The 20,942-nt window shown below is 38.8% G+C and overlaps 1 protein-coding gene across 1 annotated transcript in view; it reads left to right on the forward strand.

Moving 5' to 3' along the window:
• The window catches only part of LOC124787768 (dynein beta chain, ciliary-like), an 834,683-nt gene that overhangs the window by 365,607 nt on the left and 448,134 nt on the right, over window positions 1-20,942 (forward strand). Inside the window, exons 29-32 of the mRNA XM_047254657.1 lie at window positions 802-950; window positions 8,627-8,851; window positions 19,265-19,491; window positions 20,778-20,922. Of these exons, the coding sequence (XP_047110613.1) occupies window positions 802-950; window positions 8,627-8,851; window positions 19,265-19,491; window positions 20,778-20,922 (746 nt within the window). The remainder of the gene's footprint in view (window positions 1-801; window positions 951-8,626; window positions 8,852-19,264; window positions 19,492-20,777; window positions 20,923-20,942) is intronic.

The following is a 20,942-nucleotide window of genomic DNA, read 5'->3' on the forward strand; positions in this document are numbered from 1 at the left end:
CACATATATATTCTCATGAGAAAAAAAAATTCCGACTGAATGCAGACTAAAGAAAAACAGTGAATTTAATAAACATTACAAAAGAATGAACTCCAGCCTACAAGCTAATACACAACTTTGTCAGAAGGAAGCATTCCACATGGGCCTTCAGCGATTTAGTAAGCTCTGTACATGTATAAAGTCTACAGAAGATAATACATAATTTTGATCTCATATAGACCTGTTGAAATGTTTGTAAACCATTAGCTAATCAATGTAAATAATTTTGTCTGACAGCTGAAGCACATTGTTTAAAGTCAAATCACATGAACAAAATAAATAAATAAATAAATTTCATCCCTTCAATTTATGCCACCATCTCTTCAGAGGAACCATTCAACTGCAGATCTTGTAGTGTGGAATGATTTAGTATGATACATTTATATTTGGCATCAGCAAAATGAAATTGGTGTTTTCATTAACTGAATTATATTTTTATAGTGGTTTATAATGAGTGTTATGGTAGTCATATATTTTTTGTAATAGGATAACTAATGCAGGTTTCATAATAGTAATGTAATTTATTACTTCACTGAAGTGTTCTCTTTGATTCTTCTCTTTGCTCTAGTACTAACAAAGATTCAGTGCACTATAATACACAAAAAGAAGAACATTTTGCTTCTTTCAAATTTTCTGAGAACCATGTGAAATTCAGACCAGAGTCTTAGTTCAGTAAATGATTTTCTGAATATTTTTGAGTATTTTGTATAAAGAAGTTCATTTTTACAGTATAATAATAATATTAGTATTACTCAACTTTAGCTGTCAAAGAGATGTCAATGGAGAAGGTTCTACGTGATCTTCACACAACATGGTCAAAGATGGAATTTGATCAAGAGACGCATTCACGTACCGGATGTACATTGCTGAAAGCCAGTGAAGAGCTCATTGAAACACTCGAGGACAATCAGGTACAGTATAATAATTTTTGTTGCAGTATATTTGTGAAGCTTTCACTTTTCTTTGTGTTAGCACTTCATGTGGAGATATGACATAAATTCAGTAAACATGAAACACAGACAGATGATTGCTGGAGTGTATAAGAAATACAGACATATGCTCCCAAATGCACATAAACTAAAATAGCACTTTCACAGTGAAGTGTGGTGCCCCATTCATAGTGCAAGTATTTAGTTATTACTGTGTGTCACATGTCTGGATAGAAATGCACTGTCTGGTTGTCATAGAGTGAGAGGATGGCACTCCTTTTGTGATTGTAATGGCTGTTACACAACACGCAAAATTGTTTCAAAAATCTGGAAGACAAACACAAATGCAAAATTAAAATTAACACATGTCCATGTGTATGGATTTGCAATGCCCTTTGCTTTAAAACAGGGTTATATGAAGCCTCTTTCATCAAAATGTGTTTGTACATCTTTATTTTACGAGTCAGTGACATGTTGTAACATTTGAATTTAGAAATAATTAGGCAAAAAAAGTATGCTGATTTCCTATCTGAAAGGAGTGTGGTTACTTTTGACTTTTGGATTGCCTAACAGTATCCCCAACATACACATAACGAAAACCGCAATAAATTAGAATTTAAATAAACAACCACGTACAAAACACATAAAAGATTTTAATATAACTTTTTAAAAAAGTGTGAGAACCTCATGTAATAACATAAAACACTGTATCAGGAATGCAGGTTCATTTCAATACTGTTAACAGCACCAATTTGATCTCATAGAAGGAGAAATCAAAAAATGGAACAAAATGCATCTGCACATATATTTATGCCAGAACACACATATCATGTTCATGCACAAGCAAACAACAATATGTTTGGACTAAAGTAAAGAATAATCTTGCATAGAACACAGTAATATTAGAGGTGTGTGACTGCCAAGAGTCAGCTTTGTCAATAAAAAATACTGAGTTAAATATTAGCATTATGGATTGGATTGTTGCAAGTGTGAATACCTCATTTGAAGACCTATTTCTGTCTCAGCTTCTGATACAGTATATTTTGTTAGGACTTTTTAATGAGCAAATCAACACTGCCAATATAAAAGAACTACAAAAAATTTGATGTGCTTAATAATTTGTTTGATTACCCTGAACTAAATATTGAAAAATAAAATTTTAGTGTATTAGGACCTTGTAGTGGGTGATGCACGCTTTTACTGAGTGTTGATTGCGAGGTTGAACTTCAGCACACATTCACAATATGTTTGGTTCAGCTAACAACTGAAAGATTGATTGTGATCATAAATGAGAAACAGAAACAAAGTCCACTGGCATAATACCAGTTCCGAAGGGAAGCCTCATCCTGGGTGACTTTAGGATGACATCTATAGGGTGTCACAGCATGTGGCATACCTTGAATCGGTGCAGAGATGGTGTGGTGAACAACAAAGCATCCGGGCTGGTCTCAACAAGTTTTGATTGATGGGTGACAAGGTGTAACTGGCTTGTGGCCCAGAACTGAGTGGGCAGTTGAATCCTGCCTGCTGGAGGTTGAGCTCTGCCTTAAATATTCAGCAGGGTGGAAGTATATCTGCAACCACATGACATGCAGATGGAGCTTGTTTCGATAACATCACCACCAGTTTCCCGATGTGAGCCCATCACTCAGAAGTTGTCTGGCGCCCATTAGTAGCACCTGTAACAAAAGCCTGTTTGTAAACAGTACTGCGTCCACAACATCTGATGCCCTGTGGTATTTGTAAGTAGAGTATGTAGGAAGAAATTCCTGTAGGCCAAGGAGGAGCAAACCTGCAGCAAGTGTGATGGTCAGTGACAACAAATGCATTTATAGCAAATTATCAATGAAACAAAGTTCTTACCATAAATGATAATCAAGAAATAATCTGTGAGAAATCATTACAGGACAAGATAGAAAATCATTTCAGTGTGCCAAGTATTATAAAACCTGGTTCACCAATCAAGACAGTTGTTAAAAAAGTAGTCAAATTAACTGAATAGTGAAATTAACTGAATACTGAAAGAATTTCAGAGGAAAATGATGTATTCTCTGGATTGCATGTTGAAATTTAACACCCAAAATGAATATAATGGTTCATCCAATACATCTAGACATGAAGTTATTAGTTTGTGAATCACTTCATGATAGATGAAATCGACACTGTTACATGTGTGTGTGTGGAAAGGGACTTTCTGTGAATTTTGAAATCAAAAGGTCATAAAGAAATGAATGTACAATCTGTAATTTACATCTAAACAGATGAAGAAAGCCTCTCATTTGCAATAAGCTTGCACCTTTCATACATTTGGTTCAAATAAAAAGACCAGTACAATAGTAAAGCAAACACAAGTGGAAAAATATAAGAAATGACTGTCATGTAGAGAAAGAACAGATAAAAAGACTGTTGTGAAGTGAAAGTACCAAACAAGAACAAACAGACAGGTATGGACCAGTATGTGAGCAGAAACAACCAAAAGAGAAGAAACACACCTGGCGAGCTGAATTTCAGACTTACAAATACAGTAACAGTATAATGAAAAATATAGTTGCTGCTCACCATATAGCAGAGATGCTGAGTCACAGAAAGGCAAAACAAAAGGATTCCTACAAAATTAACTTACTGTTTGAAAAAAAAAAAAAAAAAAAAAAAAAAAAAAAAAAAAAAAAACTTAAAGAATTCCCTGTTACAAGGTTATTTTACATTTAAGAAGAGTTCCTTAACCAATGTACCTGTAACTCTCAGATACATTCCCAAACCTGTATTTGTGATTATTTCTATTTATTATTTTTATATATATATATATATATATATACAGGGTGTTTCAAAAATGACCGGTATATTTGAAACGGCAATAAAAACTAAACGAGCAGCAATAGAAATACACCGTTTGTTGCAATATGCTTGGGACAACAGTACATTTTCAGGCGGACAAACTTTCGAAATTACAGTAGTTACAATTTTCAACAACAGATGGCGCTGCAAGTGATGTGAAAGATATAGAAGACAACGCAGTCTGTGGGTGCGCCATTCTGTACGTCATCTTTCTGCTGTAAGCGTGTGCTGTTCACAACGTGCAAGTGTGCTGTAGACAACATGGTTTATTCCTTAGAACAGAGGATTTTTCTGGTGTTGGAATTCCACCGCCTAGAACGCAGTGTTGTTGCAACAAGACGAAGTTTTCAACGGAGGTTTAATGTAACCAAAGGACCGAAAAGCGATACAATAAAGGATCTGTTTGAAAAATTTCAACAGACTGGGAACGTGACGGATGAACGTGCTGGAAAGGTAGGGCGACCGCGTACTGCAACCACAGAGGGCAACGCGCAGCTAGTGCAGCAGGTGATCCAACAGCGGCCTCGGGTTTCCATTCGCCGTGTTGCAGCTGCGGTCCAAATGACGCCAACGTCCACGTATCGTCTCATGCGCCAGAGTTTACACCTCTATCCATACAAAATTCAAACGCGGCAACCCCTCAGTGCCGCTACCATTGCTGCACGAGAGACATTTGCTAACGATATAGTGCACAGGATTGATGACGGCGATATGCATGTGGGCAGCATTTGGTTTACTGACGAAGCTTATTTTTACCTGGATGGCTTCGTCAATAAACAGAACTGGCGCATATGGGGAACTGAAAAGCCCCATGTTGCAGTCCCATCATCCCTGCATCCTCAAAAAGTACTGGTCTGGGCCGCCATTTCTTCCAAAGGAATCATTGGCCCATTTTTCAGATCCGAAACGATTACTGCATCACGCTATCTGGACATTCTTCGTGAATTTGTGGCGGTACAAACTGCCTTAGACGACACTGCGAACACCTCGTGGTTTATGCAAGATGGTGCCCGGCCACATCGCACGGCTGACGTCTTTAATTTCCTGAATGAATATTTCGATGATCGTGTGATTGCTTTGGGCTATCCGAAACATACAGGAGGCGGCGTGGATTGGCCTCCCTATTCGCCAGACATGAACCCCTGTGACCTCTTTCTGTGGGGACACTTGAAAGACCAGGTGTACCGCCAGAATCCAGAAACAATTGAACAGCTGAAGCAGTACATCTCATCTGCATGTGAAGCCATTCCGCCAGACACGTTGTCAAAGGTTTCGGGTAATTTCATTCAGAGACTACGCCATATTATTGCTACGCATGGTGGATATGTGGAAAATATCGTACTATAGAGTTTCCCAGACCGCAGCGCCATCTGTTGTTGAAAATTGTAACTACTGTAATTTGGAAAGTTTGTCTGCCTGAAAATGTACTGTTGTCCCAAGCATATTGCAACAAACAGTGTATTGCTATCGCTGCTCATTTAGTTTTTATTGCCGTTTCAGATATACCGGTCATTTTTGAAACACCCTGTATATATATGTATATCGAAAAACAAAGATGATGTGACTTACCAAACGAAAGCGCTGGCATGTCGATAGACACACAACAAACACAAACATACACACAAAATTCAAGCTTTCACAACCAACGGTTGCTTCGTCAGGAAAGAGGGAAGGAGAGGGAAAGACGAAAGGATTTGGGTTTTAAGGGAGAGGGTAAGGAGTCATTCCAATCCCGGGAGCGGAAAGACTTACCTTAGGGGGAAAAAAGGACGGGTATACACTCGCACACACACACACACACATATCCATCCACACATATACAGACACAAGCAGACATATACAGAGGCAAATATATATATAAAAACACAGATGATGTGACTTACCGAACGAAAGTGTTGGCAGGTCGATAGACACACAAACAAACAAACACAAACATACACACGAAATTCAAGCTTTCGCAACAAACTATTGCCTCATCGGGAAAGAGGGAAGGAGAGGGAAAGACGAAAGGATGTGGGTTTTAAGGGAGAGAGTAAGGAGCCATTCCAATCCCGGGAGCTGAAAGACTTACCTTAGGGGGAAAAAAGGACAGGTATACACTCGCACATACACACATATCCATCCGCACATACACAGACACAAGCAGACAAATGTCTGGCAAAGGCCTTTTAATATGTCTGCTTGTGTCTGTATATGTGTGGATGGATATGTGTGTGTGTGTGTGTGTGTGTGTGTGTGTGCGCGAGTGTATACCTGTCCTTTTTTCCCCCTAAGGTAAGTCTTTCCGCTCCCGGGATTGGAATGACTCCTTACCCTCTCCTTAAAAACCCACATCCTTTCGTCTTTCCCTCTCCTTCCCTCTTTCCTGACAAAGCAACCGTTGGTTGCGAAAGCTAGAATTTTGTGTGTATATTTGTGTTTGTTTGTGTGTCTATCGACGTGCCAGTGCTTTCGTTTGGTAAGTCACATCATCTTTGTTTTTAGATATATTTTTCCCACGTGGAATGTTTCCCTCTAATATATATATATATATATATATATATATATATATATACACTCCTGGAAATGGAAAAAAGAACACATTGACACCGGTGTGTCAGACCCACCATACTTGCTCCGGACACTGCGAGAGGGCTGTACAAGCAATGATCACACGCATGGCACAGCGGACACACCAGGAACCGCGGTGTTGGCCGTCGAATGGCGCTAGCTGCGCAGCATTTGTGCACCGCCGCCGTCAGTGTCAGCCAGTTTGCCGTGGCATACGGAGCTCCATCGCAGTCTTTAACACTGGTAGCATGCCGCGACAGCGTGGACGTGAACCGTATGTGCAGTTGACGGACTTTGAGCGAGGGCGTAAAGTGGGCATGCGGGAGACCGGGTGGACGTACCGCCGAATTGCTCAACACGTGGGGCGTGAGGTCTCCACAGTACATCGATGTTGTCGCCAGTGGTCGGCGGAAGGTGCACGTGCCCGTCGACCTGGGACCGGACCGCAGCGACGCACGGATGCACGCCAAGACCGTAGGATCCTACGCAGTGCCGTAGAGGACCGCACCGCCACTTCCCAGCAAATTAGGGACACTGTTGCTCCTGGGGTATCGGCGAGGACCATTCGCAACCGTCTCCATGAAGCTGGGCTACGGTCCCGCACACCGTTAGGCCGTCTTCCGCTCACGCCCCAACATCGTGCAGCCCGCCTCCAGTGGTGTCGCGACAGGCGTGAATGGAGGGACGAATGGAGACGTGTCGTCTTCAGCGATGAGAGTCGCTTCTGCCTTGGTGCCAATGATGGTCGTATGCGTGTTTGGCGCCGTGCAGGTGAGCGCCACAATCAGGACTGCATACGACCGAGGCACACAGGGCCAACACCCGACATCATGGTGTGGGGAGCGATCTCCTACACTGGCCGTACACCACTGGTGATCGTCGAGGGGACACTGAATAGTGCACGGTACATCCAAACCGTCATCGAACCCATCGTTCTACCATTCCTAGACCGGCAAGGGAACTTGCTGTTCCAACAGGACAATGCACGTCCGCATGTATCCCGTGCCACCCAACGTGCTCTAGAAGGTGTAAGTCAACTACCCTGGCCAGCAAGATCTCCGGATCTGTCCCCCATTGAGCATGTTTGGGACTGGATGAAGCGTCGTCTCACGCGGTCTGCACGTCCAGCACGAACGCTGGTCCAACTGAGGCGCCAGGTGGAAATGGCATGGCAAGCCGTTCCACAGGACTACATCCAGCATCTCTACGATCGTCTCCATGGGAGAATAGCAATCTGCATTGCTGCGAAAGGTGGATATACACTGTACTAGTGCCGACATTGTGCATGCTCTGTTGCCTGTGTCTATGTGCCTGTGGTTCTGTCAGTGTGATCATGTGATGTATCTGACCCCAGGAATGTGTCAATAAAGTTTCCCCTTCCTGGGACAATGAATTCACGGTGTTCTTATTTCAATTTCCTGATGAGGCAACAATTTGTTGCGAAAGCTTGAATTTTATGTGTATGTTTGTGTTTGTTTGTGTGTCTATCGACCTGCCAGCGTTTTTGTTCGGTAAGTCACCTCATCTTTGTATTATATATATATATATATATATATATATATATATATATATATATATATATATATATATATATATATATATAAATATATATATACCATACGAAAGCGCTGGCAGGTCGATAGAAACACAAACAGACACATACATACACACAAAATTCAAGCTTTCGCAACAAACTGTTGCCTCATCAGGAAAGAGGGAAGGAGAGGGAAAGATGAAAGGAGAATTAAATATATTTTTCCCGTGTGGAATGTTTCCCTCTATATATATATGATAAATTTTCTGTAATATTTATTTTCTGTAATGTTTATTGCTTCTGTAATATTATTTAACTGCAAGACTTATTTTACTGTAACAGAACCTGAGCTGTAACTACTTTAATATGAAACTGATTGGCACTATTTACATACTGCACAACAAATTTGTAAAACTGAGATGTTCCATAGCATGTGATAAATTCACAATGTGGATCAGTGGAACACAAAATAAATAAATAAATAAATAATTCATTTGACTGCCCCATCTAATTAATTGAAAATGAAATCAGTTATTAAAAAGTAGTTGGTGCAAGCGGTATGTAAGTAGATGCCTCAAAAAAGAGTTTCTGCCATTAATTGCACACTGATGCCAAAAAATCCATTTGAATTGAAGAGGGATGCACTATGTACTTTCCATAAAACTTGTGTTTATTTTTATCTGTAATTAGATTTACGGTTCTAAAGAAGCAGTCATTTAATAAATTTTAATGGACACAGGTGCAGCTGCAGAATCTCATCACATCAAAGTTCATAGCTCACTTCCTTCAAGAAGTATCAGCATGGCAGCAAAAGCTGTCAGCAGCTGACCAGGTTATTACTACGTGGTTTGAGGTACAGAGGACGTGGATTCACCTTGAATCAATTTTCATGAGTTCTGAAGATATTCGCAAGCAATTGCCTCGTGATTCAGAACGTTTTGACTACATTGACTTTGAATTCAAGGTTTGTAAAATTTGATGCTTGTTACTAAATTTAACCATATGCTGCCTGGTGGCAAATATAGTCGTGAGCTGAAAATACACACACTGTCAAGTCACATCATTATGACTATTTTCTTGACATATATAAGGTGATACATAACTAATGAAGGTAAATTTGGTTGTGACCATTTGTCTGTAGCCATTTCACTTGCTATTGTCATGGGTAAATCTGCATTAGAAAAGAATATGTCCATTGGCTTTGGCCAAGAGAGGTAGTGTGTATGAAATGACGAAGTTCACCGACTACTCATATATATGTCTGTTATAAAAATTTAGAATGAATGCCTCAGTATGAACATTGTGAATAGCTGTAAGTTAATCTGCAGAATTACTACATGCCACTGATGTCTACAATGAGCATCAACCATAACACTGCATTGAAATGTTACTGTTTATGCTTGGTTGTGTGGTTACACTCCATGTACGATCTTTCACCCTGATGTACAAACGTCACCATTGGACTTTTTTGTGATGTGTGGGTCTGGAAAAGAGCTCCAGACTGTCCAAGCTAGTAAATGACATAACAGTTTTACGTCAACTGTTCTGTATTTTACATGCAATGTTTTTCTTGTACAGCTTCAGTTACAATAACAGAAGAACAGATGTATCTTACTTTGTTGCTCATGACAGATTACAACATATATGTGATTACAACATATTAGCTATCAAATCAATGACAGTTCTTATAATGATGTTTCAGTTGTTTGTGAAAATTTACATTCTTGCACTCGTCTTTTCACTCCTTGATCTCCAAGGCACTGCCAAGCTGCAATGTTAAAAGAACAAGCGAGTTTCCACAGCAAGTGAATACACATAACTGTCATTGTACTTTGTTGATGTCCAGAGCTGACAACTTTTGCATCTCATCTGTATATTCGTTAATAATATTTCTCATAATGAGAAGACCCAACACTTATAAACTACCTAAACTACATTTTCAGGTACCACCAACATCTTTTGTAGACCTAAGAGGATGAAGATGGAAGATATAATTTCAAAGAATCCCTTCTTACACCACAGTATGAATGTCAACTGATTTGTTGCAGTGTGATAGGAATGCCATCTGACATGCTGCAATGTGATGACTCATGAATCAAAACTATCAGGGGCATCTTTACTTCTGACTGCTGCAACAGCTTGACAGACACTGCTGTGTATGGAGCTCCAATCTAGACAAATGGTGTTTGCTTCTGTACTATGATAACAAGGTGAAAAATCCATGGTTTTGCAGTGAAGGACTTCAACATAATCAGATTTCAAGTTAGTGCACTTGTCCAATGTTTTTTAGATGAATAGCTTCCATCCCTGAAATGTGATCCTGAAAGATCTGCAAGCAATTGGTATAAGATCTCCAAATATGGTTGTAAGGTCTGCAAAATACTCATGGAAAGCTCCCATAATCCAACCCCTTCATTGGTCTCAAACCATTCTCAACACACAAATTTATTTTTGGAAAAAATAGAAGACAGAGGCTACTAAGTCTGGTGAATAATGATGATATTACAATGATTTGTAGGAAATGTTCATAAGTTTTCATATTGTCAAAGCTTCTTTGTTCACAGGAGCATTGCCATGATAAAATATCTATTTATTTATTGGAAGTCAGATGCCTTACTTACATATTTTTATCCGGCTATTCCAGATTATTTGTACGGCATTTATCACTTGTTGTTTTACTTATTTCAAGGGACAAATTTTTGATTTCCTCTTTGCAAGGTAATTAATAAAAATAATTTCTTTTAGTCCCTGATAGCAATAGTCAAAACCTTTCTGGAAGTCGAAATCAGCTTGCAGAGGCTATGTATTTTGTCATAGGGGAAGAAAGGAATTTCCATAACAAAGCCATTTTTGAAATGTTTTCTGTTCTATTATGGTCTATTCTCCCTGTCTTAAGTGTCTTTGTTTTGTCCATCTCACACTTATCTAATAGTAGCTTGATTGAACAGTTCTTTTATACTGGCTTTATAATGTAAACTTGCAGCCAATGCTGTTCAGTTTGCCTCAGGCAGATCAAATCTGGAGGTGGATATCATTTAACTCAGTTCTAAAGTATGTTCCACTTACCTACACCAAAGTAAATTTTTAAGTAGTTTTCGCTTTGAGAAGTATATATCTCCCAGTAATATATCTAAAAACAAAGGTGATGTAACTTACCAAACAAAAGCGTTGGTATGTTGATAGAGACACAAACAAACACAACAGACACAAGCCTTTACATATGTCTGCTTGTGTCTGTATGTGTGCTGATGGACATGAGTGTGTGTGCGAGTGTATACCTGTTCTTTTTTCCCCCTAAGGTAAATCTTTCTGCTCCCAGGATTGGAATGACACCTTACCCTCTCCCTTAAAACGCACATCCCTTCGTCTTTCCCTTCCTTCTTTCCTGATGAAGCAGCCGTGGGTTGCGAAAGCTTGAATTTTGTGTGCGTGTGTGTGTGCCATTTCTGGCATGAAGTGATGGATCCACTCTGCATCTACTGTAAAAATTGTTACTCAGAATAATGGGACTTTTTAAAAAAGAGTTTAAAAAAAGAAGAAAAAGGTTTTAAACATATGGTACTTCATTTACTTTCAGTCTGCTTTAAGAAATGCAACACCAATCTTACACGTGTATATGTGTATTACAGTTAATGTAAAATGTACTGTACTCTGTCTTGTGATGTCAGTATGGTGGTAAGTTCCTTTGAGGCCAAACTACTGAGGTCATCAGTCGATATCAGTATAGTGTTACATATTTCACACGCCTTTAATTACCTGTTTTCCAATACAATATTGTTCACTTCCTCCACATTTTCACCTTTGGTTGCAGTTTCAGGACATCGTTCATATGGGTCAATGTCAGGAGAAGAACAACCACAATTGAATGCAGATGTCCATTTCTTAACTGTTGAAAATGATGGAGCAAATCCCTTATTATCTTCACCAACTTTGGATCAATTTCTGTTGATAATAAACGGTTGAATACAAAGGATTTTGTGATGACATAGTATCCCAGTTCCCCCAGCAAATGAAGCATTCACACATTAACCACCCTGAAATGTCATATGTTTACAAATGCTCTGTGCTTGGCAGAAGAGAGAGAAAGATGGGATGGAGGAATCAAAAGAAAAAAGGGAAGCACAAAATATCATTGTTATCAGTACCTTGCTGTTGTAATATTGGTGCACTTGTAGAAGAGACTTTTATTTACTGCTGTTTCTGAAACTAGACAGGTGATAGTTGACAGTATGTATCCACATATGAACATTGCATGTCTAGTAAGAAACAACATGGAAGAGACAAAAAAAAAACTTTGCACTTGAAAAATGATTTTCCCTTGTCCTAATGTCCGCTTGCCTCTATGTGGTGCACACCTGGTAACACTTAAGAGTGTGGTTGCCAGACAGTCTTCAAATATCCTCTCTGAAGCACATTATAGCACAATACACTCCACATGACAGCAAATTTAACTGGCCCTTCTAGGGGCTTCCTAACAAGGAATCTTGGACCATGTATCAAGATCTGCCAACTCAACATAGAAGGGATACAGTGGGCCAAACGACAGGTCCAGCTTAAAATCCTGGTAGAAAAATATTGATATCTTAGTTACTCAGGAAACCCATATTGACAGTGAAGCCTAGTTAACCAAGAGAGGGAAAATACCAGGATATGACTTGTTACAAGCCAGATACCATACGGAGTCGCTTCTATCATTTGCTCCTCAATGGATCATACCCACCTGGTTAAAATAAGATATCCATCAGCAAAAACAATCATGAAGGCATCATCGTATTGGGAGAATGCCTTAATAGTGCAAAAACACAAACACAACATAAAGAGAAATATCAGTGGTACACTAATATCAATTCCAGTTGAATAGCTGTCCAAATTGAGCTGCATTTTGTCCTTTGGACTTTGACAAAAAGTAGCTCTTCTTCATGAATTTAAACTGCATATAAGGCAACCTGTAACTCCCTATCCATAAATGCACTTTTATCCTAGAAAGAAACCAGCTTCAATCATCAAAAATAGTACACATGTCAGTTCAAATTAACTGACTCATGGGCATGAGACTGGACAGAGGCCAGAAACTGTCTGTGTTAGAAGTGAACCACCTGCCTTTGACCAGTCATGCAGAATGTGGACAACAATTAACAGAATATGTACCACTCATGCCAGAAGTGCGAACTCTCTTCGTAGATGGAGTAAGGCTTCATTTCCAAAAAGCGATTGTGGAGCAGCTAAGCAAATCATTCATCACATTGTTACAGAATGTCCCAACAGGAAGTATTGTGGAACTTGTGATGATTTCCTTATGGCAATGAATGACTTAATTGATTATATTAGAAATTTGAATGACTGTTTGTAAATTATATGTGTTATGGTTTGTATTATATTTAATATTGTACTTAAAAACTATTTGATAAAATAATAAATTTATCTTAAACAGAATAGAGTATTTTAACCCCATGTGCATACTGGGGGGAGTCATTCCACATGTGGAAAGAGTGCTTCTGGATGCCATGAAGATTACAGGGTTCAGCCAACTGCAGGTGGGGACTCATGTCAGTACCAATGATGTGTGCCACTTTGGATCGGAGGAGCTTCTCCCTGGTTTCGGGCAGCTAGTGGAAATGGTAAAGACTGCCATTCTTGCTTCCAAGATTAAGGCAGAGCTCACCATCTGCAGCATTGTCAATAGAACTGACTATGGTCCTTTGGTGCAGAGCCAAGTGAAGAGTCTGAATCAGATGCTCAGGCAGTTCTGTGACCATGTACGCTGCAGGTTCCTTGGTGGTGGGTTTCTGGGTTCCGCTTAGTATGTCAAGAGTCCACTACACACAGGAGGCGGCTACATGGGTAATGGGGGCTGTGTACAAGGGACTGGATGGTTTCTAGCTTAGAGGGTTCCAGGGAACCTTAGAAAGGGCGTTCGTCGAAAAGGGGGCAGATAAAAGCACAGTAAGGTAGGTGTAGAAATGATTGGTATTGTAGCTGCAAATTGTCACAGCTGTGTTGGGAAAGAACAGGAGCTCCAAGCCCTAATACAAAGCACTGAAGCTCAAATAGTTATATGTACAGAAAGCTGGCTAATGCCGGAAATAAGTTCAGCTGAAAGTTTTTCAAATGATCTAACATTGATAGATTAAATACAGTTGGTGGCGGAGTACTTATTGCTGTCAGAAGTAGTTTGCCTTGTAGTGAAATTGAAGTAGATAGTTCCTGCAAAATAGTGTGGGTAGAGGCTATACCTGATAATCGGACTAAACTATTAATTGGATCATTTTACCAACCTCCGGCTCAGAAGATATAGTTGCTGTACAGTTCAAAGAAAACTTGTAGTTGGTGGTGACTTCAATCTACCCTCTATATGCTGGAAAAATTATATGTTTAAAGCCAGCAGCAGGCATAAAACATCATCCGAAATTGTGCTGATGGTTTCCCAAAAAATTATTTGGAACAATTTGTTCATGAGCCCACTCAAAGCATAAATGGTTGTGAAAACATACTTAAGCACTTAGCAACAAATAATCCTGGATAAATAGCAAGTATTGTGACAAATATGGGGATTAGTGACCACAAGTGTTATTGTGATCATTTCTCAGTTTTGATTGCTGATAATAACTTGATACCAGTGCCCAGAGTTTAATTTGTACACTACAGTACTGAAGATGATCACTATGTGATTGAAAATCGATTTTGCTATCAATAAACCATCAATATTACAGCCAATGCTGACCTTCCTGTTAATTTAATCACCACATGGCAGTTGCTGCTAGGCTGAATACCATAACACCTACAACCATTGAAAAGAAATGTAAAGTATATCTATTTAAAAAAGCTGATAAAAATGCTCTTAACACCTTTTTAAGAGACAGTCTGCACTCATCATGTAAGCGTGAAATGATTTCAAAGAGATAGTATCGAGAGCAATTGAGAGATGTGTATACCACATAAATTAATGAGTGATGGTACTGATCCCCCATGGTACACAAAACAGGTCAGATCGCTGTAGCAGAAGCAGTGAAAAAAAGGATGCAAAATCCCCAAGACTGGCAAAGTTTTGCAGAAGTTTGAAATATGGCACATACTTCAATGCGAGATGCTTTCCATAATTTTCACAACAAAATTCAGTCTTGAAATCTGGCAGAAAACCCAAAGAGATTCTGGTCATACATAGAGCATACCAGTGCAAGACGCAATCAATACCTTCACTGGGCGATAACAACGGTGAAGTCACTGATGACAGTGCCACTAAGGCAGAGTTATTAAACATGGTTTTCTGAAACTCCTTCACCAAAGAAGATGAAGTAAATTTTCCAGAATTCCAGTCAAGAACAACTGCCAAGATGAGAAACATAGAAGTAGATATCCTCGGTGTAACAAAGCAGCTTAAATCATTTAATAAAGCTTTCAAGTCACACTACTATCCAAAAAGAGAAGTTGGAGTAATCCACTGAATTACAGGCCCATATTAGAGATGGGTAGTTCGCGAACGAATGGGTGCAAAGGAACGGTTCACCAAGATGAACGAAAGGAGGGAGGAACTAATTCCAAGGAACGATTGGTTCATAATTCACTTCGGTCGCTGCGGTCTGCTTATAGTTCTCGGGAACGAGGAATGATCGGTTCATACTTCATTTCGGTCACGGCGGTCTACTTATAGTTCCCGGGAACGAGGAATGATCGGTTCTCACTTTGGTCGCGGCAGTCTACTTATAGTTCCTGGGAACGAGGAACGATCTGTTCTCATAGTTCACTAGTTCACTTCAGTCATGGCGGTCACTTCGGCAGTTCTCGTTCCAGCCTTGGTCGCGTGCTCGTCTCAGTCTCGGTCTCCCTCGGCCGCACTCGTCGTTCTTCGCATGACCACCTGTCTCTGTTCCACTGGTGACTGCTCCTAGTTAGTTCAGTATCCAGTTGTTCGTTTCGTTCACTGTGGTCGCCCATTTAACATGTGTTCCAAACTGTTCTTGCACTTGGGTCTGGCTATTCAGCGTCCACGATCGGTAATCAAAAAGTATTTTATAGTTACGTAAATTACATAAAAATTACATTGTATGTAATAGGTACGTCTTTTCAGGTAACAAAAGGGCATATCAGGTCACTTCATTATATCGATGAACAGCAGAAGACATACCTATAATAAGACAAGCTTTTTTTGTTATTCATATATTTTTTGGTTTCATTGACTTGATTTAGCAACTAACTTTCAATAATTTGCTTAGTTTTTAGTGTAAGAAAATTCATATAAAACGATTTTCGTGTATCTTTCACATACAAAACATTACATTTAGAAAGGCTCTAATTATTTTTAAATTTGGTTGTTTCCAATTTGCATTACCTGCTAGTTTGGTTTCTTTGAAAAAAAAAAAAAGAAAAAAGAAAAAAGGGTTGTGGGTCATTTTGGCTTAGTAGGAAAAGCGGTGCCTCTCCATTTGAAAAGACATAGATTGCCATAAAATCGTATTTACTTATTATCTCAAAAACATTTGTTCAGAAGGAGTTTTCAAATTAAAAACTTTATTACTGCAAACTTAATTATTATTGCTGCATTAACTTTAATAATGCAACATAAAAACCTAATTTTTACGAAGTGTGTGACGCAAGTATGAGAAAACCACATTTTATTTTATGCTTCCATAAAGTCTACTTCACCTACGTACTCAGAGACAACGTGAAGTATATATTGGGTGAAAACGATTATTGTTTACAACTTAGCATAGCTATGTAGTGGAAGTCGAAATGAAGAATTTTATACAACACCCTTGTGGTCTATTAAGCTAAGAAACAACCACCAACAGGTTTACAAGACTACATGTGCTATAGCCCATGCGCATCACGTGAGATTTTTGTGATTGTCATGTCCTCTTCTCCAGCTCTCTACACATCGTCATTGATTGTTTCCCCATTGTTGCTTGCATTAGCTTGTTATTTCTTCACTGCCTAATTATTACATGTTTGTCTGTTTGTAGTATCTGCTCGTAACGGGCAACACATCGTCCGTAATTGGCGAGCAGTCTGTACTCGGGGCCGGTTTCCTGTGCGCCACCCTACATTATTTCCCTGTGATCAGCCACACAACGCTACAGTTGGCTGAACGAGAGGTTCTGCAGAATCACAGAAATCACTTCTAAAAGTGTGTAAGAATTCTGTAATGAATAAAAATTCTATACTCCAGGGGGGAGGCAAGTGTCCCCTCTTGGTGCCCTCCATCCTTCAGTCACCTACACTACTAGTTTTCAGTTTTTCATAAGAACCATATACCAAGCACAAATGAATGGTGTATAAGTAAAAATGAACGGTTCCCAAAAAAAAAAAAAAAAAAAAACCACGATCAGCAGTGAACTAGTTCCCAAGGATGAACGAGTTTGCCTATCTCTAGCCCATATCACTAATGTCGATTTGCAGTAGAGTTTTGGAACATGTACTGTACTCAAGCATTATGAAGTACCTCAAAGAAAATGATTTATTGACACATAGTCAGCACGGATTCAGAAAATATCATTCTTGCGAAACACAACAACTAGCTCTTTACACTCATGAAGTAATGAGTGCTATCAACAGGGGATGTCAAATTGATTCCATATTTTTAGATTTCTGGAAGGCTTTCGATACCGTCCCTCAGAAGTGTCTTCTAACCAAAGTGCGTGCCTATGGAATATTGCCTTAGTTGCGCAACTGGATTCGTGATTTCTTGTCAATAAGGTCACAGTTCATAGTTATAGACAGAAAGTCATTGAGTAAATTAGAAGTAATATCCGGTGTTCCCCAAGGAAGTGTTATACACCCTCTGTTGTTCCTGATCTATGTTAGTGACATAAGAGACAATATGAGTAGCAGATGACGCTGTTATTTACCGTCCTTAAGGTCATCAGATGACCAAACCAAATTGTGAGGTGATTTAGATAAGATATCTGTATGGTGTGACCCTGAATAAAGAAAAGTGTGAAGTTATTCACATGAGTTCTAAAAGATATCCACTAAATTTCAATTACACGATAAGTGACACAAATCTGAAGGCTGTAAATTCAACTAAATACTTAGGAATTACAATTACAAATAACCTAAATTGGAACGATCACGTAGATAATGTTGTGGGTAGAGCAAACCATAGACTGTGATACATTGGCAGAACACTTAGGTGTAACAGGTCTACTAAAGAGACTGCTTACACCACACTTGTCCACCCTGTTCTGGAGTATTGCTGTGCGGTGTAGGATCAGCATCAAGTGGGACTGGGAGAAGACATCGAGAAAGTACAAAGAAGGGCAGCTCGTTTTGTATTATCATGAAATAAGGGAGATAGTGCCTCAGACATGATATGTGAATTAGTGGCAATCATTAACACAAAGGGATCTTCTCATGAAATTTCAATCACCAGTTTTCTCCTCATGAAATAGGGGAGATAGTGCCTCAGACATGATATGTGAATTAGAGTGGCAATCATTAACACAAAGGGATCTTCTCATGAAATTTCAATCACCAGTTTTCTCCTCTGATGTGAAAACATTCTGTTGGCACTCACCTACGTATGGAAAAATGATCATCATGATAAAATAAGAGAAATCAGGGCCCGCACAGAAAAATTTAAGTGCTCATTTTTCCTGCACGCCATTCGAGAGTGGAACGGTAGAGAGACAGCTTGAAGCTGGTTCATTGAACCCCTGCCAGGCACTTTATTGTGAATAGCAGAGTAATCATGTAGATGTAGATAATATGCCTTACCACACAATTGGAATTATTTGCAGATGGCTCATAATGGATGACTGAAACTTCATATCAATTGCTTGGAACTAAATACACTTGAATCTTAACCTGATTGAACATCTGTGGGAACACATTAGTGTGTTTTCACAGTCTGAGTCCTCATCATGCACCACTGTACAGCTGCGAAATGCTTTACAGACAATGTGTGTCTATGGAACCCTATCAGCACCAAATTAAATCACTTTCAGCTCATCTGTGTTCTCTATGGCACAAATGTAAGTTGGCTAGGGTTCTAATATTTGTTTGTACTGCAAATGGCAATTAATCTGGGTGTTAACAGGTACTCATCATGATGTGGCTTGACACTGTATTATATTATCAACAGATAAACACAGTGCAGTTTTTCACTTGTGCAGTAGTTGAGTTCAGTGCAAATAGCATGATATTGTTTGTGAGGAAGTGAATGGTTCAGTAAGTTTCAATTAATGCAAATTAGTATTTGCTGACACAATAGCTTATAAACTATAACAACCCAGCTGTATGGTAGTTATTTTCCATAAATACATTTTTGCTGTTGAGTTTAGGATGCACTAAAGACTTATTAATGTGCACACATTGTGGAAGTAATCCCATACTGCTCAGCATTTTTACTGATATTTCTTTTTTGTAAATTATGGTCCTGTAGAAACTAATGGAGGAAATGGCAAAGACACCAAATGTAGTGGAAGCAACTAATAAGGAGGGTGTTATTCAGCAACTAGAGGAACTTCAGCGTGAACTTACACTTTGTGAAAAAGCATTAGCAGAATATCTGGAAACAAAGAGACTTGCGTTCCCAAGGTTCTACTTCGTTTCATCTGCTGACCTGCTGGATATCTTGTCTAATGGAAATTTGCCAAAAGTTGTTGCAAGGTATTGTATATTACTGTTATTAAGCCATTAAATAATGAAAATATGCATGTCAATGAGTCAGGAAGCTGGTTCGGGGGTAAATAGTATCAACAGTTTTAAAATTGTTGGTTTATTTTATGAAAGTATTGCTGTTGCTCAATTATTTTACAAGGTACATTTTTTGTTGCACATATGGGTACATGGAAAGCATAATTCTTCAGCATTTGGCTGTATATTGGTTTCCAGGGGGCACAACATTTTAAAAGTTGGACACGTTGCATAACCAGGTGCATTTGGGTATGGCAGTATGCGTGTTTGCTGAAATATTGTGCCCATGAGGTTCATCAATACTTGAAGCAATTATTTAGGTATATTATTGGTATGACACAAATTTGATTATGTTATCTTTATATTACATAGACCATTTAAAAAGGAAAATAAATATTTTTGTTTGTACTGTATGTCATGTGCTCTGTGAGGTTATACTTTATTTTTCAGATGAACAATTGTAGCTAACAGGTATTAGTCCATCAGTTTCAATAGCACCTCTGCTGAGACCTATTTCTCACTAAGTACTTTCAATACCAAGTCACATTTGTCACTTTTTCTAGTGTAAGCCATAAAATTAAAATTTCTTTTTAGTTCACAGAACCAACTTTCCAGATACCACTGCTTATTACCATAACTCAGTACACTCAATATGCACAGCGAATTCAGATTAGATTAGATGTGTGTAATGTGATCTAACTATGATGGCTGCAGCTCACGAAATGCTCCATTATTACAGATTTTTACAGCTGCTAGGAACAGTTTCTGTGGGTCCATGCGAGCTAAAGTTACTTAGTTATGGAAAGCTTGACTGCTCAGCCTCTATGACATTGACAACTAAACTTATTTGGCAACTATCCTAAGCAAGTGTCATACAGTAATAGTAACAACAAACTGGAAAAATAGCATGGAAGATGATACCTAAAAACACATAAAACACCTCTCTGATTTGATGACTTGACTGATGGAGCCTGCGTTCGAGTTGATGCCTGGCTTTTATCACTCACTTAGAAATAAATGAAATTGTCTGAATAAAACATAAAAGAAAAAAATATTATTTTTGTCTTTAAAGTAAAACAAAATAAACCAAAACACTATTTTCCCTATTGGCAGGTGTTCTTTAATTGTCTTTCTCAGTGTGAAATGCACAATGTTGCCAAGTGTAGTGAAAATTAATAGAAAGTTTATGCCAGAGTTAATCTGTCATCTACTAATTAACAATCCTTCCTCAGTCATCTGAATAATATTATATATTACAGGCATCTAACAAAGCTATTTGATTCAATGGCACATCTGAAATTTACGAAGGATGAGCAAGGGAATGATGAAAAGCGTGCTAAAGGAATGATTGCTAAGGATGGAGAATATGTTGAGTTTAATTCTATATGTGAATGCACAGGACCAGTAAGTAAGAAAAGTTCAAT

This window comes from Schistocerca piceifrons, chromosome 3 (assembly GCF_021461385.2).
Source record: "Schistocerca piceifrons isolate TAMUIC-IGC-003096 chromosome 3, iqSchPice1.1, whole genome shotgun sequence".
In the NCBI taxonomy this organism is placed as follows: domain Eukaryota; kingdom Metazoa; phylum Arthropoda; class Insecta; order Orthoptera; family Acrididae; genus Schistocerca; species Schistocerca piceifrons.